We start from the raw sequence: 25,123 nt of genomic DNA, 5'->3' as shown, positions 1-25,123 counted from the left end.
GGATTTTGTCAAATGCTTTCTCTGCATCAATTGAGATGATCTATGGTTTTTGTCCTTGGCTCTGTTAATATAGTGTATTACATTTATTGATTTATGTACGTTGAACCATCCTTGCATCCCTGGGATTAATCTATATGGTCTTAATCTTATGTATGTATGTATTAATCTTATGGTGTATGGTCTTCTTGATGACTCTCTGTATTCTGTTTGCCAGTATCTTGTTGAGGATTTTTGCATCTGTGTTCATAAGGGAGATTGGCCTATAGTTCTCTTTTTGGGTTGAGTCTTTCCCTGGTTTTGGAATCAAGGTAACACTTGCTTCCAGGAATGAATTTAGAAGTATTGCTTTCCTTTCAATTTCATTGAAGAGTTTAAAGAGTACTGGTGATAGTTCTTCTCTAAATGTCTTTAGAAGTCAGCAGTGAATCAATCAGGACCTGGGCTTTTCTTTGTTGGTAAATTTTTTATTACATTTTCAATTTTACTCATTGTAATTGGAGTGTTTAGAATTTTTATATCTTCTTCATTTAACTTTGGCAATTCGTGTGTATCTAGGAATCTGTCCATTTCTTCTGTGTTTTCCATTTTATTAGAGTATAGGTTCTCAAAGTGGGTATTCATGATCTTATGGATATCTGCTGGATCTGTAGTGACTTCACTTGTTTCGTTCCTAATTGTATGGATTTGAGCCTTTTCTTTCCTTTTTTTCACAAGGTTGGCTAAGGGTTTATCGATTTTATTTATTCTTTCGAGAAACCTACTCTTTGATTTATTGATTTTTTGTATCATTCTCTTAGTCTCCATTGCATTGATTTCTGCTCTGATCTTTCCAATTTCCTCTCTTATAAGAGCTTTAGGTTTGTCATGCTCTTCTTTTTCTAGGAGCTTGAGGTTCAGCATTAGGTTGTTTATTTGAGCTCTCTCTGTTTTCCTAATATGGGCGTTCAATGCTATGAATTTCCTGCATACAACTGCTTTCATTTGTGTACCATAGATTCCCGTATGTTGTACTGGCATTATTATTTACTTGTAGAAATTGTCTAATTTCTTCTTTAATTTCCTCTGTGACCCATTGGTTGCTCATGAGAGTGTTATTCAATTTCCATGTGTTTATGGGGGTTTTGTGGTTTCTTATGCTATTGATCCCCAATTTTATTGCACTATGGTCTGATAATATACAGGGATAACTTCAGTTCTTTTGCATTTACTTAAACATGCCCTATGAACTAGCATGTGATCTATTTTGGAGAATGACCCGTGTGCCGCTGAAAAGAATGTGTATTCTGATTTTGTGGGGTGGAACACTCTGTAAACATCTATTAAATCCATTTGTTCAAAAGCTTGGTTCAGTTCTAGAATTTCATTGTTGACTTTTTGTCTAGATGATCTGTCTCTTTGTGACAGTGGAGTATTAAGTTTCCCCAGTAGAATTGTATTAGTGCTTATTTGATTTTTCATGTCCACTACTATTTGTTGTGTATAGTTGGGGGCATTCATATTTGGTACATATATATTTATGATTGTCATCTCTTCCTCTTGGATTGTTCTCTTCACAAGGATGTAGTGCCATCTTTGTCTCTCTTAATTCATTTTTGTTTGAAATCTATTTTGTCTGCAAATAAGATTGCTACCCCTGCTTTTTCCCAGGTTCCTGTTGCATGGAGAACTGTTTTCCATCCTTTTACTTTCAGTCTATAAATTTCATTTTGAATTAGATGCATTTCTTGTATACAGCATATTGCTAGATTTTGCTTCTTAATCCTTTCTATCAGTCTATTTCTTTTGATTGGTGAATTGAAGCCATGAACATTGATGGTTATAATTGATAGATTTGACTTATCCTTGTCATGATGTTTTACTGTTGTTGGCTCTTTTATTTTTCCCCCTTTTCCTTTAGTTTCTTGCCTTGCCTGGTGGCTTCACTCTGTTGGGCCTCATGGAGTCCTGTCTTTTTCTAGGATATTGTTTAGAATTGTTTGGAGTGCTGGTTTGGTGTTCATGAAATTTCTCAGGTGTTCTTTATCGTGGAAGTATCTAATTTCCCCATCAATTTTGAAAGATAATTTTGCCGGATACCACAATCTAGGTTGGAAGTTATTTTCTTTTAGGGCTTCAAATACTTCACTCCTGGCTCCTCTTAACTGGAGGATTTGTGTTGAGAAGTCTGATGTGCTTCTCATGGGCTTTCCTTTGTATGTGATTTGTTTCTGTTCTCTAACTGCTTGTAGGATTTTGTTCTTCTGTTGCATTTCTGGGAACTTGACTATTATAAGTCCAGGTGTAGCTTTTTTTTGATCCTGGCTAGTTGGAGTTCTATATGCCTCACTTGTCTGTATGTCAAATTCTCTACCTCTGTCTTTGTCTACTATTACTTCTGTGAACAGATTTTTTTATGTCATTTGTACTTTATCCTGCTTTTTTGTGGACTCCTATCAGTCTTATGTTATTCTTCTTTGCATCATTTAGCAGCTGCTGGATTGATTTCTCATGGTCCCTTACTATTTTTAAGAAATCTCTGTTTTCATAGTCACTAACCGCAATCCTGTCTTCTATATCTGATATTCTATCTTCACATTCACTCAATCTGCTGTGAATACTTTCAAAGGAGATTTTAATCTCCTGGATATCTGTCTGAATCTGTTTCATGGATTCCATTTCTTTCCTATGTTGGGTGATCATGGTTTCCATTTCTTTCTTATGCTGGGCATTCATGTCTTCCACCATGGTTCTGAGCTCATCTACTTTTTTTTATCTGTTTCTGTTCTAGAGCCTCTAATCATGTCTTTCACACTGCTCACCATCTCTGTAGTTATCTGGGAAATTATTTTTGTTTTGAATTTTTCTAGGGCCTCATTCATCTGTTTTTTTTACTTCCTGTGCTGTCAGTTCAGGTTGTCCAGGTGGCTGATTGTCATATTTTTCCACCTCATTTCCCACAGAATTTGCCTTTGGTGAGCTGGAAGTCTGTGTTTGTTTCCTGCCAAGGTGTCTTCTTGTTTTTAATTCTGTTGTTGGTGCTGCTTTTTGCTCTAATTCCTGGGCTGATACTCCAATATTTCTTATTTTGAGTATCTTTATTACTGGTGTTTAGAGCCCCTATGGAGTGATTGCTTCTCAGACCTTCCAGGTATAACAGAACTTTTTAAGCTTTGAGTCTCTAAGAACTCTTAGGCAATCTCATTTTCAGTATACCAGGGATGACAACTGATTAGATCAATCACAACACCTTAGCCCAATTGACACAATCAGCATCAAACACAGCTTAGAAAATGACAATTTGTGGTAGCAGTTAATCTGTCACCTTTAACTACATGAGCTAGATCAAAATCTAGGGCCAGCCCAAAATATGTTTGTAGTAAGTAAACCCTTCATTATGGCAAATTTACCTTTTGGGATAAGGATTAAGCAGTGGTTGGAGAGGGAGGGGTAGAGAGATAGAGGGAGAGGGAAAGGTTAGAGGTGAAGCTAGAGAACATGGGAAGGTCACCCCAATTGTGGGTATCTGTTGAAGACAGGAGGAGAAGACAGTACAAAAGAACAGAGACAAGTACAGAACAAACTGACAACAATAAGAAAGCTAGAAATTGTATTCATCTTCCTATAAAAGTGACTGTCTAGAGGACAGAGAGAGAGAGAAAATTCAGAATGGGACAGGAATAGGAACTAAGAGGGAGAGAAATATAGAGCAACAAGCTATATATATATATAAATAAAACAAAAAAGGTCTCCCTCAGGATATGTCTCTGCTGTCCTGGTAGGTAGTGTGGGCAGCAGTGTGTGGGTCTAAGTCGATTAGTCTCAGCAAGCCAGCTGTAGTCTACTGAGATTCAAACTGATTTCTGGCTGCAAGGTCTAAGTTGAGGTCCCTGACCTCTTGCAGGATTAAACTCTGCAAGATTCTACTGCGAGTTCCAGCTGTTCTCCCCACTGTGCGAGTCCGGGTTCCTATGGGAGCTGCTGATCCCACCAACTTACCAACCATGATGGTCCAGTGTGCTTTTATTGAAGAGGTTTTTTTCACTTTCCCAGTGGGCTTCAATTTTCATTGAGGAGCATCAGAAAGGCCCTCTTTGTTGTTCCCTTCTGGTCTATCTCCTGGGGCTTATAAGCATGGCCTTTATGTTCCCCCTGGAGCCTCTGCTACATGGATTCAGATGCCTCTCGGCTGGGATGCCGCATGGTCTCGGGGCTGGGGGGGGGGGCGGCGCACAGGTTGCTGGCATCCACACTGCTTGGTCTCCAGGCAGGCTGTGCAGAATATTTTAGTCAGATGAGATCCCAGTTGTTGATTTTTTGCAGTAGTTTTTGTGCAACTGAGATTTTGTTCATAAAGCCTTTTCCTATGCCAATGTCTTCAAGAGTTCTACTTAGCCTGTCTTCCAGCAGATTTAGTGTTTTTGACTTTATTTAGATCTTTGATCAATTTTGATTTTAGTTTAGTGCATGGTGATAGATATGAGTCTAATTTTAATCTTTGATAAATTGAAATCTAGTTTTTCCAGCAACATTTATAAAAGAGGCTTTTTTTTCCCCTCTAGTGAGGGTGCTTGCTCCTTTGTCAAAGATGAGGTGGCCTAGTGTTCTGGAGTTGTTTCTGCATCTTCTAATCTGTTCCATTGATCCTCAGGTCTGTTTCTTTGCCAGTACCATGCTGTTTTTATCACAGTAGCTTTGTAGTATGGTTTCAAGTTGGGGATTGTGATACCCCCGTCATACCTCTGTTGTCTAGAATTGCTTTTGCTATTCTGGGTCTCTTCTGATTCTAAATGAATTTTTGGATTGTTTTCTCTAGTTCTTTGAAATATACTGTTGGGATTTCAATTGGAATTGCATTGGATCAAAATACCTCTTTTGGAATTATGGCCATTTTCACGATATTGATTCTTTCTACCCAAGAACAAGGAATGTCTTTTCATTTTCTAATATCCTCTTCAATCTGTTTTTTCAGAGTGCTGTAATTTTCAGAGTATAGGTCTTTTACTTCTTTCATTAGATTGATTCTTAGGTATTTAATTTTTTGGATTCTATTATAAAAGGAGTTGTTTCTCCAGTTCATCTCTCAGTGAGTCTGTTGTTCATGTATAGGGAGGGTATTGATTTTTGAGTTTGACCTTATATCCAGCTACTCTACTGAATTTGGTTATTAAGTCTAGAAAACTTTTGGTGGAGTTTTTGGGGTCTTCTAGATAGAGCATCATATCATCTGCAAATAATGACAATTTAACTTCTTCATTTCTTATTTTTATTCCTTTTATTTCTTTCTCTTGTCTAATTGCTGTGGCTAATGTTTCCAGCACTATATTGTAAAAGAGTGGTGATAATAGACATCCTTGTCTTGTTCCTATTTTAACATGAAGGATTTCAGTTTTTGACCATTTATTAGTATGATGCCAACTGGTGGTTTTTCATACATAGCTTTTATCAGGTTGAGATAAAGACCATCTATTCCAATTTTCTGTGAAGTTTTTATCATAAATGGATGTTGGATTTTCTCAAACACTTTCTCTGCATCTACTGAAAGGATCATACCGTTTTTGAGTCTGTTAATATAGTGTATTACATTTATTGATTTGCATATGTTGAACCATCCCTGCATCCCTGGAATGAATCCTACTTGGTCAGGGTGTATGATCTTCTTGATCTTCTGCATTCTGTTTACCAGTATCTTATTGAGGATTTTTGTGCCTATGTTCATTAGGGGGATTGGCCTGTAGTACTCTTTTTTGGTTGGGTCTTTCTCTGCTTTTTGGATTAAAGAAATGCTTGCTTCCAGGAATGAATTTGGGAGTAATGCTTCCCTTTTAATTACATTGAAGAGTTTAAGCAGTAGTGGCAATAGTTTTTCTCTAAATGTCTTGTAGAATTCAGCAGTGAAGCCATCAAGACCTGGGCTTTTCTTTGTCAGTAAGTTTTTAATTACATTTTCAAGCTGGGTGTGGTGGCTCACGCCTGTAATCCCAGCACTTGGGAGGCAGAGGCAGGAGGACTGCCTCAAATTCAAGGCCAGCCTGAGCTACATAGTGAGACCCTGTCTCAAAAAGAAAAAGAAAAGAAAAGAAAAAAATTATGTTTTTAATTTCGTTGATTTATACTGGGTTGTTTAGAATTTTTTAAACTCCTTTGTTCAATTTTGGTAGTTCATATATATATATATATATATATATATTTCTTCTGTGTTTTGCATCTTATTGAAGTATAGGTTCTTGAAGTAGGTATTGATGATCCTCTGGATTCCTGCTGGGTCCATTGTAATTTTACCCTTTTCATTCCTAGTTGCGTGGATTTGGGTCTTTTCTTTCCTTTTTGATAAGGTTGGCTAAGGGTTTGTCAATTTTATTTATTCTTTCCAAGAACCCACTCTTTGATTTGTTGATTTTTTTTTTATCATTCTCTTAGTCTCCGTTGCATTGATTTCAGCTCTCATCTTTATAATTTCCTCCTTTCTATGAGCTTTGGATTTGTCTTGCTCTTCTTTTCTTAGAAGCTTGAGGTTTAGCATTGGTTGTTTATTTGAGCTTGCTCTGTTTTCCTAATATGGATAGTCACTGCTATGTATTTCCCTCATAGGTCTGCTTTCATTTGTGTTCCATAAATTCTGGTATGTTGTATTTGCATTGTCATTTAATTGTAGAAACTGTCTAATTTCTTCTTTACTTTCCTCTGTGACCCATTGGTTGTTCAGAAGGGTGTTATTCAATTTCTTTTGTTATTGATCTCCAATTTCATTTCACAATTATCTGATAATATACAGAGTAACCCTTTGCATTTACTTAAACATGTTCTATGAGCTAGCATGTGGTCTATTTTGGAGAACAACCTGTGTGCAGCTGAGAAGAACATGTATTTTGATTTTATCTGGTGAAACACTGTCAACATCTGTTAAGTCCATTTGTTCAAGGGTTTGGTGGAGTTCTAGTATTTCATTGTTGATTTTTGTCTAATTGATCTGTCAATTTGTGACAGTGGGATATTGAGATCCCCCCACTACAATTATCTTCATGCTTACTTGACTATTCATGTCCATTAGTATTTGTATTATATAGTTGGGTGTACTACTATTGGTGCATATGTTTGTTTGTTTTTTGTACCGGGGATCAAACTCTGGGCCTTGCGGTTGCACAGCAGGTGGTGAAACCACTGAGCTAAATCCCCGGCCCTGATGCATATATATTTTGGATTGTCATCTCTTCCTCTTGGATTTTTCCATTTACAAGGAAGTAGCGCCCTTCTTTGTCTCTCTTAATTAGTCTTGGTTCCCAATCTACTTTGCTGGCCAATAGGATTGCTATTCCTGCTTTTTTTCAGGTTCTTGTCATATGGAATATTGTTTTCCATCTTTTGGTTTTTACTCCATGAATTTCTTTTTGAATTAAGTGTATTTCTTGCATGCAGCCTATTGATGCATCTTACTTCTTGATCCATTAATATTGATGGTTATAACTGATATGTATTGACTTATCTTTGTCATGATCTTTTCCTGTTGTTGGGTTATTTTTCCCCTTTGCATTTAATTCCTTGCCTTGCTTGATGGATTCATTCTTTTGGGCTTCATGGAGTTGTGACCCTCATTGCCTTTTCCTAGGATATTGTTTAGATTTTTTTGGAGCACTGGTTTGGTTTTCATGAAGTTTCTCAGGTGTTCTTTGTCATGAAAGTATCTTATTTTTCCATCAATTTTGAAAGGATGTTTTGCAGGATACATCAATATGGGTTTAGGTTGTTTTCTTTTAGGGCTTGAAATATTTCACTCCAGGCTCTCCCTGACTTGAGATTTTGTGTTGAGAAGTCTGCTGTGATTCTAATGGATTTTCCTTTATATGTGATTTGTTTCTTTTCTCTAACTTCTTTTACTATTTTGTTTTTGTGTTGCATTTCTGGGATCTTGACTATTACATGCCTAGGTGTAGAATTTTTTTTATAATGGCTAGTTGGAGTTCTATATGCCTCACTTATCTTTAGGTCAAATTCTTTTTCCCTGTTTGGGAAGTTTTCTGTGATTACTTCTGTGAAAAGATTTATGCCTTTTATGCTACCTCCTGTTCCTTCATTGATTCCAATCAATCTTAGGTTATTCTTTTTTTTTTTTTTTTTTTGGTACTGGGGATCAAACTCAGGACCTTCCGCTTGTGAGGTAAGTTGCAAAGCCACTGAGGTTTATCCAGTTAACCGGCCTGAGGTTATTCTTTTGTTTTGCATCATCTACTAGTTGTTGGATTGATTTCTCATGGTTCCTTGCTATTTTTAAGAAATCTTTCTTTGGGCTGGGGATTTAGCTGAGTGGTTCCGGTGCCTGCCTTGCAAGCGCAAGGTCCCGAGTTCAATCCCCGGTACCAAAAAGAAAAGAAAAGTAATCTCTCTTTTTGTGTTCACTAACTGCCATCCTGTCTTCTATATCTGAAATTCTGTCGTTACATTCATGTGTTCTGCTGCAGAAACTTTCAGTGGAATTTTTAATTTCTTGGATATCTGCTTGGGTGTGTCTTATGTGTTCCAATTCTTTCCTATGCTGACTATTCATGGTTCCCATTATTTTCCTCAGCTCCTCTATTTATTTATCTGTATCTGCTCTAGAGTTATTAATCATATCTCTTTTTTTGGCAATAAAAAGACAAAGCTTTTATTTTCCTAATGAGAAAGTCAGAAGATCCAATAAAGCAAGCAGTTATTCCAAGGCTTAACAATCCAAAGGTTGAAATGCAATCCACTGGCACTGAAGTTTCTCAGCAGACACTATCAAGATCTTGCAATTGTGTTTTCTTCACTTACAAATTCATTCCTACCCTCCACTGTTCCTTTGCACAAACAATTCTCAATAGGAAAAGCTGTCCTCAGTCACAATGTGGATTGCTGTCTTAGGCAAGAAGATCTGCAGTTCCCACTTCTCTAAAGGAACACGCAAAAAAGCTAGGGGTTAGAAAAGGCTGCTTGTGTCTTATTTCTTGAGCCAACTCCAAAACCAACCCTTTGCAGCTGCAGTTTCATGGATGCGGGCCCCTCGCCACAGCCCCAATTTGGGAGAGCACTAGTCTCCGGCTCCTCTTGCAGTCAGTTAGGGGCTCCGGGATGGTAGAGCAGACTGAAACACTGACACCCCAAGCCACCCTTTCACCGGCCACACATCTCTTCATGTGGGGGTGAGGGGAGGAGAATTGCCCCACTAAAGAGAGAACAGGTTTGCTTTCATCCTAAGGGCTGGCTGGAAAATGGCTCTGCTCCTCCCCACCTCACCCAGGGGAGACTGAGAGTGATGACAGCAAGGCCCTGAGACTCACTAGGACCAACTCCCTCTCAGGATACTGGGCCTGTGCCAGACCCCAGGCACCCACAGCACCCAAGGCATAAAGGGCAAGAGGCACAGGCTGCTTAGTTGTGGCCCCAGGATGGGGAGAGGCTTCACCTGGCCTGGCCTGCTCCACATTCTCAGGTTCATTCCACTGTGATAGTGGTGAGGGACCCAGGGGTAGGACCAGACCAAGGGCATTCAGTCCCAAGCTGTGTTTGCCGAGCTTGGGGGTTCTCACAGCTGCCAGGACCTCCAGCCGCCAGGAGCTGCCATCTTCCTCCACTCAAATGCTGCTGCCACTGCTCTGCTCTGGCCAAGAGAAGGCAGCACTATTAATCATATCTTTCATTATGGTCACCATCTCTGCTGTTATATGAGCAATTTTTTCTGATTTCATTTTTTCCAGATCCTCTTTCATCTGTTTTGTTACCTCCCTTGTTACCAGTTCAGGGAGCCCAGGTTGATTTTCCAAATGTTCCATCTCTTTGCCCCCTGGATTTGCCTTTGGTGACGTGGATGTCTGGGTTTGTGTCTTGTTTAGGTGTCTTCTTGTTTCTATTTTTTTTGCTGTTGATGTTTTTGGTTTATTTCCTGGGTTGATGATTGTATATTGCTTATCTTTATTGCTAGTATTTAGAACCCTTAGGGAATAGCTACTTATCAGATTGTCTTCCAGGTATAGCTGGCCTTTGGGTTTTGAGTCTATAATGGCCCTTAGGCAGTCTCAGTCTCTGTATAGCAGGAAGGACAACTGACTATAACAATCACATTACCTTGGCCAAAGTATTACAGTCAGCATCAAAATAGCATTAAATACAACATAGAAAATGACAAACTGTGGTAACTATTAATCTGCCTCCTTTGACCCCATGAACTAGATTTGTGGTTATACATCAAAATCTAGAATCAATCAGAAATGTGTTTGTTGTAAATAAGCCATTCAATATAGCGAATTTGCCATCTGGGAAGAAAACTTAGAAGGAGTTGGCGGGGGTGGGGTGGTAGAGAAATAGAAGGAGAGGGAAAGGTTAGAAGTAAGGCTAGAGGACACAGGTAGATCATGCAAACTTTGGGAAACTGGTGAGAACAGGAAGAAAAGAGAGAAGGAAGAAACAAAAGCAAGAATAGAATAAACAGCAACAGGAAAACTAGAAACCATATTCATACTCCTATAAAAATAAGAACAATTGAGAAAACGCAAAAGCAGGAACAAGAAAGGCAAGAAATGAAGAAGAAGAAGAGGAAGAAGAAGAAGAAGGAGGAGGAGGAGGAGGAGGAGGAGGAGGAGGAGGAGGAGAAGAAGAAGAAGAAGAAGAAGAAGAAGAAGAAGAAGAAGAAGAAGAAGAAGAAGAAGAGGAAGAAGAGGAAGAAGAGGAAGAAGAGGAAGAAGAAGAAGAAGAAGAAGAAGAAGAAGAAGAAGAAGAAGAAGAAGAAGAAGAAGAAGAAGAAGAAGAAGAAGAAGAAGGTTAAAAAAAGAAAAGAATAAAAAAATGTCCCCTTCAAGGCATGTCTCTGCTGTCACCTGTGCACCTGTGGACAATGAGGGGCGCATACAGATTTGTGCCAAATGATCTCAGTGAGCCAGCCATAGTCTACTGAAATTCAGGCAGCAAGTCCAGATTCCAGTAGGAGATGCTGACCCTAACTCACTAGCCACTGCAGTCCACTAAGTCTTTATTGAAGTGACTCTCTTTTCTGTCTTGGTGGGCTTCAATTCTCAACAAGCCTAGGAGAGGCTCTCTCTCTGCTGCTCACCACTGTGCCAGGCTCAGAATGATGGCCTTTCTGCTCTCTCTCATGCAAGGTCTGGAGCCCAGCAGTGATGGACTCCTTGGGGTACGGCCCAGGCCATACACCACAGTGCTTTCCTTAGCAGCAATGGCAGGCTCCTTCACTTGGTCTCATTTTTACTGAAGAAAAATCAAGTAATGAGAGAATTTATCTGCTGACAATCTACCTCCCACTTAAAAGAACAACTCCATTGCCTTCAGCTCATTTTGATCTTGGGATCCCTTGACTCACCTGGTTGGTTAATCAGGATACAAATTTCATCTAAGATTTACCCAGCTTCCCTCTGTAATGGATGTGGTGGGTCAGCAGTGGAGTTTTTATCTCTCTTCTTCCTCTCCAAACTTTCCACTCTCTTATCCTTTCTTGAGGCTGTGATGGATTGGGCCAATGGAATTCCTGCTTTCAGAACTGTGATATTGAGGTAAGATACTGTAATGCAATATGGGCTGCTCACTTAAAGTGACATGAATTTAGGAACTGTCAGTCATTTTGGGTTCTCATGTTTGGCTGCATAATCAGTGAATTTGATCTGTTGTTTGTTTGTTTGTTTCTGAGACGGTATTGCTATGTAGTTCAGATTGGCCTTGAACTCATAGTGATCCTCCTGCCTCAACTTCTTGAGTACTAGGATTTCAGTTGTGTACCACAATGCCCTGTGAATTTGATCTGAAGAGGAAGGAGAAGGAAGAAGGGGACAGAAAGGAAAGAGAGAGGGAGATGTAGAGGAGGGGGGGAGAGAGAGAGAGGGAAAGAGAGAGAGAGAGAGGCAAAATGGTACAAACGGAGGGAGAAAGTAATTTTTTTGGCTTATATTACTGAAAAGACAAGAGTCATTTTAGCTTGAGAGTTGATTATGTGTATTGAAGATTTCCCAGGGAACTGACTTACTGCATCTCTTCACTGTACTAAAATCCAGATGGTTGCCGCAAGCCCTCAGAGCTACATGTTTGCTTTCTATTGTCCAGAAAAAAAGAGATTCAAAATTTTCAATAAAGTCCATGAGTCACTCTGCATAGACTGACATAGGTCACATACTCATCTTGCTGTCAATCACATGGCCATGAGATAATCAACTAATAAGAAGGAAAAATTTAAAGAATTTAGATGTGCAAGACTGGGGGTTTAGCTCAGTGGTTCTGCTGTCTGCCTTGCAAGCGCAAGGTCCTGAGTTCGATCCCTGGTACCAAAAAAATAAATAAATAAAAAAGAATTTAGATGTGAATTAGCACATGTACCAACTCCCCACAAGGAATGTAACCATTATGGTACTGCAAACATGTTTGAATAAAAAATAAAAACCGAATATCAATTTAACATCAATTAAAAAAGAATTTATTTGTTAACAAATAAAAGGAGGAAAGATGTATGCAGAGGGTTCAGTTTGTGGTCACTTGGCCCTGTTACTTTGGGCCTGTGATGAGGCATATCATGTTGGGAAGGGCTGGCAGTGGAGGATGCTAACCTCATGGTGGCCAGGAGAGAGAGCAAGGGGATAGGGTCCCAATGTCCCCTTCAACGGCAAGTCCCCAATGCCCTAACCTCCTCCCGCTTGAGTCCCCCTCTTAATGTTCCACCATCTCCCCATAGCACCCCAGGCTGATGACCAGGCCTTTAAAACATGACCTTTCGGGGGACACTCAAGATGACTTTCACAACAGTAACCCTCCAGCTTAGCAGATTGACTTTGTTTCTCTATTCCAGGAGATACTTTGTAAACACTCAGTAAATATTATTTTACTTGGTTGACAGTAAAAATAATTTCTCAAGGAACACTTGGTAGACACTCACTAAATACTAATTTTCTTTTCCCCTTTCTGAGAATGAACACCATCTGAGTAAGAAAGGATCTTTGTTTGATAGCAGGTTAGTGAAGCAATGTTCTTTTTCCTGACCTGCACATATATAAGGTACAAAAATACTTCCAATTAGGCAAGGCACAGTTCCAGATGACTTGAGAAATTCTCAAGCCAATTTGGCAAATCTGCAAGATTGAACCAAGTCACCAGTGTTTCTTAAATCAACATACACTCTGTGCCCATGAAAAGTTTTTCACTTTCATGTCCCAAAGGTTACAGGGTTGTTTTTTTTATTATATGGTAAAAGAAAGAATGATCATTCAACCTTCAACCTCAGGGTGTGGACTTTGATTGCCCTCTTATGTTAATTTTGCTATAAATGAAGTCTAAGTCTGAGGGACTGAATTGACCAAACTTTTAAGGCCTTATCTTTGGGGTGGGTGGCTAGTTGGCAAGGAGGTGTCTATTTATGGATAGCTTAGACTTAGTAAGGGAACATGTGGATATCTATTGTTCTCTATAATGACCTTGGAGTGAATAATATAGTGACTATAGAATGAACGCACATGTATACCAGTGTATATGTTAGTGTATAGGTATGAGTACATACTGTCTTAAAGTTAGTCAGCCCCCTTCCTTGCTTCCCCTATATTTTATTAAAGGTGGGGGTTGCTTATTGTTTGTTTGAGCATCTGGCATTCTGTGTCCTGCTTGTCAGTTCTTTTTTAAGGCCATTTGGTGCCTTCTTTATCTTTTTCTTTCTTTTTTTTAACCTGTCTTTGACTTGATTCCCAGGGGAATCTAATAAAGTTTGTTTTTAACTCCTTCTTGTCAGGATTAGCTAGAAGACCTAAGGAGGCCTCTATTTTATTTTCTACAGATCCCCGTTCCTACATTTCCTGCTGGACCTTGACTGATACAAAAGGCAAATCTGCCCCTTACTCAATCCTTGCCCAGAGATTGAATGATCACTTCCCTCTCTCCTTCTCCAGCTTCCATCTTCCATCTTCAGAATCATCAGTTGTCAAACTTTCTTTTTTCCACCTTCCTTCCTTCCTACCCTTTCTGTTATCTCTCCTTGCCTAAGATGCAGCAGAAAAGGAAAGGAGTCTATTTATGGCCTCATGCCTGGATCAGATCATCAAGACATGCTCCAAAGGACACCATCATATCCAATTGTATAATTCTTCAGCCCTCTTGGTAATTTAAAGTATGTATCAATGTGGCTTGGTGAGGTTATTTTTAGGCACCCCAAACACATAAAAGCAACAAAAACCAACTGTCACAATCAATTGGAAATAAACCATTTAATTTGAGAAGGCAAAAGTAATAGAAACTACACAAAGATGTCCATCTCTCATTTTTTTCAATTATTTTACAAATAACAGTGCCCCAAAGACTAATCATCTTCCTTATACAACAATACAAGTTGGGCCTTAACCTTGCCCAATTACATTATCTCTGTAACTTTAGGCCTTAGAATGTTTAAAATAACTTTTTTAAAAATTCAAAGCAATCTCAAACTTACAGAAGAGTTACTAAACAGTACAAAGATAATTTTTTTTCTAAACCATTTGAGAATAAGCTTGCCAACATAATGGACAAGTACCCTTAGAAAATTTAATGTTTATTTCATTCAAAGTCATATATAACCAAGATTCAGCCATCAAAATCAGGAAATTAACATTAATCTACATTATCAGTTAATTTTCAAGCCCCATTCAAGTTCTACCACAAGCCCATTAACAGCCTTTATATCAAAAGGACTAGTTCATAATAATTTTTTGCATGTCTCTTTATTATAGCTTGCACTATTTAAAAAATTTTCAAAGTAAGTTATACACAGTAAAAAACCATGTAAGTAAGCATCTAGGGTAAAGTAAGCCTTCTCTCCTCTCTGCCCCACAAAGCCAATCCTTGTTAGCAGTGTCTCACGCGTGCTTCCAGACCACATACAGTACACAAGCATGCATGTGTACATTGGTGAACAGGAATGTCTACTCTCCTCTTAGCTCAGGGAAAATTTGAATCAGATATAAAAGTCACTCCTTGAAGAATGTTGACTGTCTATGAAGAACTTTGTTGCTTGCCATTAACATGAAGGTTAAAAAATGTTGCTGCATCAGTCAGTGTTTACTAGAGAAACACATAACATGAGATATACAAATATGTAAGAATTTATAATTCTTATAAGAATTGGCTTATAATGGCCACCCAGAGTTTGCTGTGGAAGAATGTAGAGGGTCTGTCTGCACATGGGACCCCAAAGGATTTAGTAGAAGGTCAGGAGCTCACTGCAGTCCTCTGTATGAGTCCGTACCAGGAGGGTCTGTGATGGAAGGCTGAAGAACCTAGGCTGGAAGCTTAAGAGTAGGTGTGAGGGGCTGGGGATTTAGCTCAGTGGCACTGTGCCTGCCTGGCAAACGCAAGATCCTGAGTTCAATTCTCAGTACAAAACAACACGGAGAAGATAAACATTTTTCTATTGTCAAAGGATTTAATGTTTTACTTCTCTCTTTAATGATATTAAAGATCTTTTGTCATTTAGTTTTAAATGCTTAGAACTTCTTCCAGATTATTACCTAAGCATACAATAATAATGTGAAATTGTAAAAATTATATCAGTTTTGGTACATAATAAGTTGTTCTTAATGCTTTATTGTGTACAATGTTTATTTACATACTAACAGTTTCATCTTAACTTCATCAAAGAGAATAATTCAAAACTTATTCTTAAATTTTAAATACAACACTAAGAATAACATAAAAATGGACTGATAACTTAAAATGTAGAAACTCTGGTCATCTTACTCCATTTGTCCAATGGGCTAAGGAGAGAGGCAAGATGGCAGTGTTAGGAGTGAAAAATGAATAAAAGGAAAGGAGTGAAAGATGAATAAAAGGAAAGAGACAAGTGAAGGAGCATCCCTAGGGATACCTACCTTCTGCTTCCAGTCCTTCCCTGACACTGCCTACTTTCTGACTGTATTCCAGGCTATGGGACTCTACAGGATAATACACACCCATTCTTACATTTTTCTACCTGCTTAAATTAGTTTGAGCTGGTGCTATGGCTTGGGTGTGTCCCCAGTGGGAAGTAATTAGGTCATTGGGGTGTCATGTCTCAAGGGAGATTAATGCTGGTCTTTAATCAGAGTGATTAGCTCTCATAAGAATGAGTTGTTATAAAGTGAGGCCACTCTTCTGCATGTGTTTCCCTTTCTGCCATTTTACATGTTGTGATCTAACAAAGAGGACCCTCACCAGAGGCTGAATGGACCTTGAACTTTCAGCCTTCAAACTTTTCTTTATAAAGTACCCAGTTTCAAGTATCTTGTTATTTCAACAGAAAATGGACTTAACACAATTGGTTTCAGTTATGTGCAACATTCCTAAGGCAATGAATAGAGAAATTGAGGCTTACTCAAAAGCAAAGAAGAAACACAATTCCTAGGTAGTTTCTGATACTTCTTCGGTTCTCCAGAAGAACTCTTAAAATTGTCCCATGACTACAAGACTAGATAATAGATTCAAACAGAGGAACATATGTAAATAAAAATAGTTTTTAGAATGCTTAGTTAATTAATGAGCTGCTGTCAGAATAAACTTGTTCTAAGTTGGGTTTGGTGATCTGCACCTGCACTCCCAGACAGTCAGGAGGCCAAGACAAAAGGATAATTTGAGCCTATAGGTTCAAGACCAGCCTGGGCACAAAATGAAATTCCATCTAAAAAAATAAAAATAAACCTGCTTACTATTTTAAGGTCAATCTACCTATCACTAGTCTTTCCCTAATTTTTAGTTTAATAATTTTTCCAAAAAAATTTTAATAATGCACTCTATTAGTCATTTCCTGCCTTGCTCACTAGATAAACTTTTGGAGGATGATGTGGCAAACTCTAACTGGTCTAAGAGAAAAGATACTAATTAATTTCAGGCTTTATGTTTCAAAAAACCCAGGACAGGTTACTCAAGCTATATCATGTGTAGGTATGATACATGATGATTTCATTTTAACTTAAAAAATTCATGAGAACAACTCATAAACCCACAGCAGGCATTTCTTACAAATTTCTGTAACACAATATAATATGTTAAGTCTATTTGCTTTGGCACTGTACCAGTGTAGAGATTTCATCGTTACATTTTGGCAAAATTTGGGTAATGGAGAACCCACACTTAAGCCTGGGCACAGACTCATATTCACACATTTTCATTTTCCCATGTGCCTGATTCTGGCTTTCTTTTGGCAATTGCCCCTTTATAAACTTTTAGAGGAAGGTGATAATGTGAACCTAGAGATGCTGAAAATAGCTTGTAACTTTATTGCCAGCAGTGCTTGTAGAAGGGTCCCAGCTACCTTCTAAGGGTGTTTGCCTCACTTCTCTTGACTCAGGACCACATCCAGAAATATGGGAATCTTATCATTTTGAGCATCCCATTCCAGCAATTTCAAGTAGGAAACAATCTGATCACAGTGTAATAGCATTTCTTTGCCTCTAATCTAGCATTCTGGGAAGCTGAGGCAAGAGGATTGCAAGTGGGGCCCAGCTTGGAAAACTCAGCTTCGTAGTGAAATCTTGTCTCAAAATAAAAAATAAAAAAAGGATAGGGATGTAGCTAGGTGGGAAAGTCCTGGGTTCAATCTCCAGAATTGGAAAGAAAAAATAAAAGTATTTAAGAATACAGAGAAATGTGATCTGTGAAATTCTCAAAATAGAGCAAGATAGTCCACAAAGAATATACCCCAATACTGCTGTTATTTGTTTTTGTTTTGAGCTATAGATAAAACATAAGTAACAGAGATCTAAGAAAATGTGGGCTTAAACTAGTAAGATTTAATTATCTTATCATGTGGAGTCTTTTCAAAAGTCCTCAGATGAAATGGTGGCTCTGCTTTACAAAGACCTCAAAGACCAGCTCCCTCTAGTTTACTGCTCTTATCCCTAGAAAACAGAATTTGGCTTTTGTCTTCAGAATCCAAGATGTCTGTTGAAGCTGTAGCTCTTACATTTGTATTCCGCAGTATGGTGAAAGGAAAGAAAGCAAGAAGCAAAATTTAGTAGTGTGCTGATTTCAAAGATTCCTAGAAGTTGTCATTTGTTTTCACACCAAGTTGCAAAGGATAATGAATGGATTATCTTTATTTATGGAAAGCCCTATGTTCAACTAAATGATTTTATTACTATGAAATAACAAATCTTGGGGCTCATTCACTGTTTCTATTTATAGACACTTCTAGTTCTGGGGACCATGCATACTCTTTCTCCTGGTCTGACCTGCTCAGCAATACCATGTACCGTGGCCCCTGTTGTTGGAGTGTTTTCTCTGCTGATCTTGTTTACAAAGAATAAAAACTTACTCAGACAATATCAAATAATGAACATTTACTGTCATGTGCACTTGTCCTTTGGTATCCCTGGGAGATGGGTTCCAGGACTCATTGTAGATACAGTAGATGCTCAAATCCTTTGTCTAAAATGGTATAGTATTTGTAGATAGCCTATCCAGTGATGGAGAACCTTTTAGAGCTTTCAATGATGCAGTGCGCTGCGGCATCAGTGCTGTAGGTATGCCACTGATAGTAATACATCCTCCTATACACTTTACATCACTTCTGGATTATTATATTTAATATAAGTGCTATATAAATCATTATTATATTGTTTAGGGAATGACAAAAATGTCTGTATGTGTTAAGTACAGACACATTTAAAAAAACATTTTCCATCCACCATTGTCGATATAGAACCCATGGATAAGGAGGGCTGATAGATTTTTAAAAGATAAGAGGTAGACTTTCATCAAATGGCCAGTGTGGCAGATCTTATTTTCCAAATATGATTGTAAATACATTTCTTGACATGTATAATCTTTTAGACGTTTGGCACTCCCTCCATCAGGGGGTGAATTTTTTTTCTTGACAGATTCACTATGTAGTTCAGGCTGTTCTTGAACTTGCTATGTATCCCAACCTGGCCTCAAACTTGCAATTCTTCCACTTCAGTTTAAGTGCTGGGATTATAGGTGTGTGTCACAACACCTGGATCCACAGTGTTGATTTTATCCTTTCATCTGGGAAGAAATGTTTGTCTTCACTAATGGATTTAGAGGTGGTACATGCAACACTGTCTTCTGAGATTTAGGATATAAAAAGTTGTAATTTCCATCACCTTTGGAAATCAGCCACTATGCTCTCACACCAATAGCCAGCACTGACTTGCAAGCCACTTCACTGATGGCACCAACTTCAAGTATATCCTTCAGCCCTCAGGGAAGCCACCTCAGCTGATGCCATGTGGGGAACAGGTGAACCTGCTCTAGTAAGTCCTAAAAAATTGCAGATTTTTGAGAAAATCACGTAGTATGGTGGTTTTAAGCTATGAGGTTCTGGAGGCTATAAATAATAGATTACCAGAACAGTCAAGGCTCAAGGAAACACCCATGACCAAGAAGAGCAATGTAGCTGGACTTCACATGTGCTGGAACATACATTTAGGAACAAGAAGGCTTTCAGCATCTAACATGGTTCAAGCAACTAGTTTATCTTTGTATGCCCAAATGTCAAGATCTAATCAGGACACAGATGCAAAACTACCTTCATTTGTTTGCTAAACTGTGACGGTGGCCATTTGTATCCTGAATTTTACTACCAGAAACTGAAAAACCTAGAGCTCTTGGCATAGAATATTTAGCATAATGTAGCATGTGACGATACTGTTCTAATTTTTTTCTACCTAAAATAATCAACTATGTTATTATGTGCCTGATTACGGTAGTAAAATCAGATTGTACAATTAAATGCAGCAATTTAAAAACAAAGGGCTCTGGAGTGAAAAACCAAACCAACTAAACAAGGTTTAGTTTCACAGAAACCTTAAAACCAAGTACTTACCTATGGTTAATCAGCTTAGAAAACAAGTTTTTCCTTGAATAAAAATAAGTATAAAGCATTACTGAACTGTTTAAAGACTATTCTCATAAACACATTAAGATTCATGACCTCTCTTCGTAATGAGTTAATACTGAGAGGTTTATGAATGTAACAGTAAGACACTGTTTTTGGCTGAGTAACTCCACAATGTCAGTGTTTTATGATAAAGACATAATTCTGTCTAGATATTCTGCATTGTTCTGTTATAATGAGCTATTCAAAAGTTCCATTTTTCTCTCCTTTCAGAAACTGTTTAAACTTCCTCACTGATATCACCCTTAGTTTTGTCTTCTCTTTAAAAAATACACTATAGGGCCAGGGATTTAGCTCAGTGGTTTCGCCACCTGCTGCACAAGCGCGAGGACCTGAGTTCCATCCCCGGTACCAAAAAATACAAACAAAACAAAAAAACACTACATTGGTAAGTTTGAAGTTTTATACCAAAAATGTCAAATTTACTATTCGTCACAAACCTAGTCAAACTCTTACTGCCTTTCAGAAGGTACTACGGTTATAATTTGTTCCAAGTGACTATTTTGGTTGTTTCCATTTACTTATATATAACACATCTATTTTTCCCATCCAAGTGGTCAGTTAATAGTTTATAAAATCCATACCAGATGAGATCCAAAAGTGTCTAGGCCTTGAAGGTGTATTTTAATTTTAAAAGGAATTAAAGTTTCCTTAAACTCTATAGTAGCATATCCACCTTTCTGAAGTATTCCAAAAATGTGAAGGACAGATAGAAGAATTTTCTGCTGCTACAAATAGAAAACCTATCGTAGAGCTCACGAATATTTCAAATGCAATTATGAACACTGCAAACTTGGAGCTGCCTTTTCAAGAAGTTGTTCAATTAAAGTGTTCAAGATACATTTTCAGGTTATTTTTCTCCAGACAGTTTACATGAGGTGCATAAATGAAACAAATCAGTGTTATACAAAATAATAAGAATTTTTGAACTTTTATTTATAAATCAATTTCATAAACTACTAAACATGACAACGACAAAAAGTTCCTGGCTTCCATTCTATATGGCTAGAAAAATAAATTATTTTAATAGCTATCTAAATCTGCCTCTTGCTTCCAGAGAAATGAATGTATGACATATACATATTTTCAAATTATCTCTAACATTTACAGACTTACAAGTAAATACTGTTGTATTTTTATACAGAACTGGAAACAATCTGTTAAAGACCTAATTTCTAGAAACTTTCTTTTTGTAAGAATTGAACTTCATAAAATATACACATTTTATAAACCTTGTAATTCAGGTAATTTAATTATGATAGATCTGTGGAAATATACAGCACAACTCCATCAATCAGCCACAATTAAGTACAAGTATACATGGAAAGGAATTTTACTATGATGAGAAAAAGATTTTTTTATGTGAAAAGGTGACTTTATTCCCAATATCTCCTCTGTTTCTGTATACTTTAGAACACATTATCAATGCAAAAAGAAATAACATCCAGTTATTTGACTCTTTGTTTTTTTCTTGCTTGAAACTGTTCTGTTTTGTTTTTTACAGATTTAATCAGCACTGACAAGGCAGGATCAATAGACTTCTTCTGAGATACCTTTTCAATCTCGCTTTCTTTTTTCTTTATTGCCTGAATAATTTCTTGTTCTTTTCGTTCTCTTTGCCGGGCTTTCTCCTGAAGGATTTTTTCCATAGCTTTTGTTTTCTTGAAATTAGAATCTGAAGGATCCAAATTGAACAAGTGGGAAGTATACATTGCCTGAAATCGTGCATCACTAACGTTTACCTGCAAATTCAAAAGGAATAAATACACAATGAATGTAATCATTATGAACAGCAAATATTAATAAAAATAAATTTTAAATGAAAGTAAACTGAATGGCTCAGAAATAAGAACATATTTAGAAAAGTGCTTGTCGGTGATATAAAATACAAATCTGAGCACTTATTTATTTTTTTTTGGTACCGGGGCTCGAATTCAGAACCTTGTGCTTGCGAGGCAGGCAGCGGCACCACTGAGCTAAATCCCCGGCCCTGAGCACTTCTCAATGATTCACAAAAAACTGTTTTTCCAGATTTCCACTGGACTTGTTAAGGCCTACACTTGGACCACATGTGTAGGGTGTTCTGTTCTTACTTCACAATCGCAATCTACCTGAAAGGGAACTATTGTGGTCCATATATATAATATAGTGGCTTATAACTACAATGATTACTTCAGCTGACTGACTATAGGAGTAGTTCCCAAGGCAAGGCTTCCCCTTGCTTACAGCATCAAATTGATTTCTGACTGGCATAAATAAGCCAATCAGGACATCTCCTGCTAGAGTTTTATGCAAAGTCACACTGCATTCTGAGGACATTTATTACTTTTTTTTGTGTGTGTGGTACCAAGGATCGAACTCAGGACCTTGCACTTGCCAGGCAAGCTCAATGCCACTGAGCTATATCTCGGACCCAACATTTAATAAACTTTAACACTGGTGCCAGAATAAGCAGCTACTGAGGGTAACTTACAGATCAAAAGATTTAAAGACCCCAGTGGGAAAGAATTCACCCCTGAGACCAAGATCTGGTCAGATGCAAGCCCCAAATTTATCTTCTCTCTATAAAAACATGTGGTTCCATACTTAGGAATGGACCCTTCACTCCAGCCAGGCCTGAGTGTCACCAGGAACACAATGTGACCAGCAAGAAGGATAAGTGTGAGTCTACTTGGAGGTGGAGGGTAGCTTTACTTAGTTAAAATGAAGTCAAAAGACACAAGCCCAAGAAAAACGAGAATCTCATGAAAAATATTTTTACACATAATTAATATGTGAAGGTAGATTTCCTAATCGATTTGGCTATAAATCATTTGTTTTCATAAGAAAATCAGTTCAATGAAAACTTTAATGAGACAGAAGCATACATGAAACTGACTCATACAAACGAGCTATGAGTGGCCCTGAAGACTCTCTACAAGCTACCCAGGACTTATCTGTACACTGCTCTCTACTGTTTGGATAAATTCAAATTCCCTCATCTTCTTGGTCTTTTCTTCCACCTTAATTGTTCAAAATTACAAAGTTGGCCAGGGATTTAGCTCAGTGGTTCTGTGCCTGCCTTGTAAGCACAAGGTCCCGAGTTCGATCCCCAGTACCAAAAAAAAAAAAAACCCAACAAAAAACCCAAAATTACAAAGTAATTCCTAATGGCTGTTAGTAAGGTTCTTGTAGAGGGCTCAAAAACTATGGGCATTAGGGTTATGCACCAAGTAAAAACAGAAAAAAGGAGTGACAGAAACATGATGTGCAGTATTCAAAAAAGCACAGCCAAATGTGTTGGCCACTGTACCCAGTGAGTGTGATATGAACCTGCTATTCTTCAATTGGGCTTAATTAAGTCTATCTTTCCTAATGTAAAGGTCACTACACAAGGTTCTAACAAAAGGTACACATTTTTTGTTAAAACATAGGTAGCAAAATATAAGTCAATTACTTTATCTAGTGGTCAACCAAAGAAAGAGTGACATGATCTGTCTTGGAGATGAACTGTACTAGACTTAAAGATGAGAGCTTTGACTCTACTATGGGCCCTTCCTAAGACATTTGTGAGGGTAACTTTGACTATGCCTACTTTCTATCTCTGGAGCTGATATTATAATCAGCTCCACCTTTAAGGGCCTAATGCCTTGTGTCCTTGGTTACCTCAAAGTCATCTTCTAATAATTCTTTCTTTTTCATAAGCTGTTTCTTCTTCTTTTTGCTTAGATTCTGGTGCTCCACAATCTTATTGTAATTGAAGTGTTTTTTACTGTCTTCCTCCTCATCCATCACAAGCAAAGCCATTTCAGCCTGTGCATAGAAAAAAATAGTTCAAATGTACAACAGAACGTTTTTTGCTCACTGTTACTTTAAGAGTATTTCTTACATATAATAAATGGAGAACAGAAAGATGCATTAAGATGTATAGTTTTAGGTAGCTAGTTGGGCCCATTCTGAGATACTGATTTGAATATCAGCCACAGGGGCAGGAGAGAGGTAGTAGCTTGTATTTAAAAACCAGACCTCAATTAACTTAGTGTAACTGGCTAGCAGGCTGTAGGAGTTAAGTCCCCAGGTCCCTCAAATATAAATTTTATTTTTACTTTGCTGTTTTTAAGTAGTAACTCTAAACTAGCAAATATTAATGTCTCACACATTATATTTTTTTTTGTTTTTTGTAACGGGGATCAAACTCAGGACCTTACACTTGTGAGGCAGGCGCAGTGCCACTGAGCTAAATCTCTGGCCCTTACACATTATATTTTACAGATGTGTATTCTGAACAAGAATTTCTTTGGCTTTCTTTTGCCTTTTCTTTTTCAGTATCAATACATTTCCATAAAATCAGAATCTTACCATTTACTTATGAAATCTAGTACAATCTGTTTTCACTAAATAGATCTATTTTTTTTCAGTCATAGGATTAAAGGGGAACTCTTTCAGAATGAAGTAAACAACTATGTATATTAGAGGAAATACAGAGTATGCTTCCCAACCCGTTGTAAACTTTCCTCTATTACCGCCTGAGACTTATTTCCTTTTACTTCTGTCACTGGCACTTCCATGTGACTCTTTTTAGAGCCATTTTCCACAAAGAAAGATGTTCTTTGTTGTTCTTTAAGTTACTACATGAGTATAACTTACATGCAATTAGTGGAGAATATAAAGACGCATCAAGAGTCAGAGTTCAGGTAGCCAGTCATTCTCAGACAGTGCTGTGCACAGCAGCCAGAGAGGAACTGCAGACTCCAATTTCTACCTCAGCAAAAATGTCCATGACTCCAAAATTGGAGTCATTGAAGCTAAGGTTCCCCATACTTCCAGTGAAGGCTTTGGATTTGTACATTAAATTTATATTGCTCACAATAAAAAGAGATATTACCATTTGACAAACCATAATAGAAAAATATGTATTACAGGGCAGATTCAGATAAAAATAAAGCTTATGGTAATATTATTTTGGATTTTAATAGTAGTATTTTCTGTCTCAGTTACAGTAAAAGTTTTTAACGAGAAATTTTCCCCTTAATTGTAAAGGGATATACCTTGGGCCTAAGGTAAATTTTAACTTTGTACTAGTTAGAGAAATGAGGTTTGGTAAAAAGATGGTATTCTGGGCTGGGGATTTAGCTCAGTGGTGCCGCTGCCTGCCTTGCAAGCACAAGGTCCTGAGTTTGATCCCTCATACCAAAAAAAAAAAGGTGGTGTTTTAAAACTATGTTGCTAAAATATTTAATTATGTATCCTATATAACTTTCATTCCTAAAATAATTTATTTTTAAAAATAGGGACACTGGAAACTCA

At 37.7% G+C, this 25,123-nt stretch overlaps 1 protein-coding gene across 4 annotated transcripts in view; it reads right to left on the bottom strand.

Moving 5' to 3' along the window:
- Positions 1-20,749: 20,749 nt before the first annotated feature.
- Positions 20,750-25,123, bottom strand: part of Esf1 (ESF1 nucleolar pre-rRNA processing protein) — a 70,139-nt gene continuing 65,765 nt past the window's right edge. For all 4 annotated transcript variants that reach the window (XM_021255084.2, XM_004840833.4, XM_013070734.3 and 1 more), the window contains exons 13-14: positions 23,483-23,629; positions 20,750-21,579 (exon numbers count right to left, since the gene is read on the bottom strand). In XM_021255084.2, coding sequence (XP_021110743.1) covers positions 21,286-21,579; positions 23,483-23,629 — 441 coding nt within the window. In that variant the 3' untranslated portion in view covers positions 20,750-21,285. The remainder of the gene's footprint in view (positions 21,580-23,482; positions 23,630-25,123) is intronic.

The sequence above is a fragment of the Heterocephalus glaber genome, unplaced genomic scaffold (genome assembly GCF_053883595.1).
Source record: "Heterocephalus glaber isolate CG9 unplaced genomic scaffold, H.glaber_assembly_v1.0 deba00001532, whole genome shotgun sequence".
NCBI classification, from domain to species: Eukaryota; Metazoa; Chordata; class Mammalia; order Rodentia; family Bathyergidae; genus Heterocephalus; species Heterocephalus glaber.
Note: the sequence above shows the minus strand (reverse complement) of the source record. Positions and strands in the feature narration are given on the sequence as shown.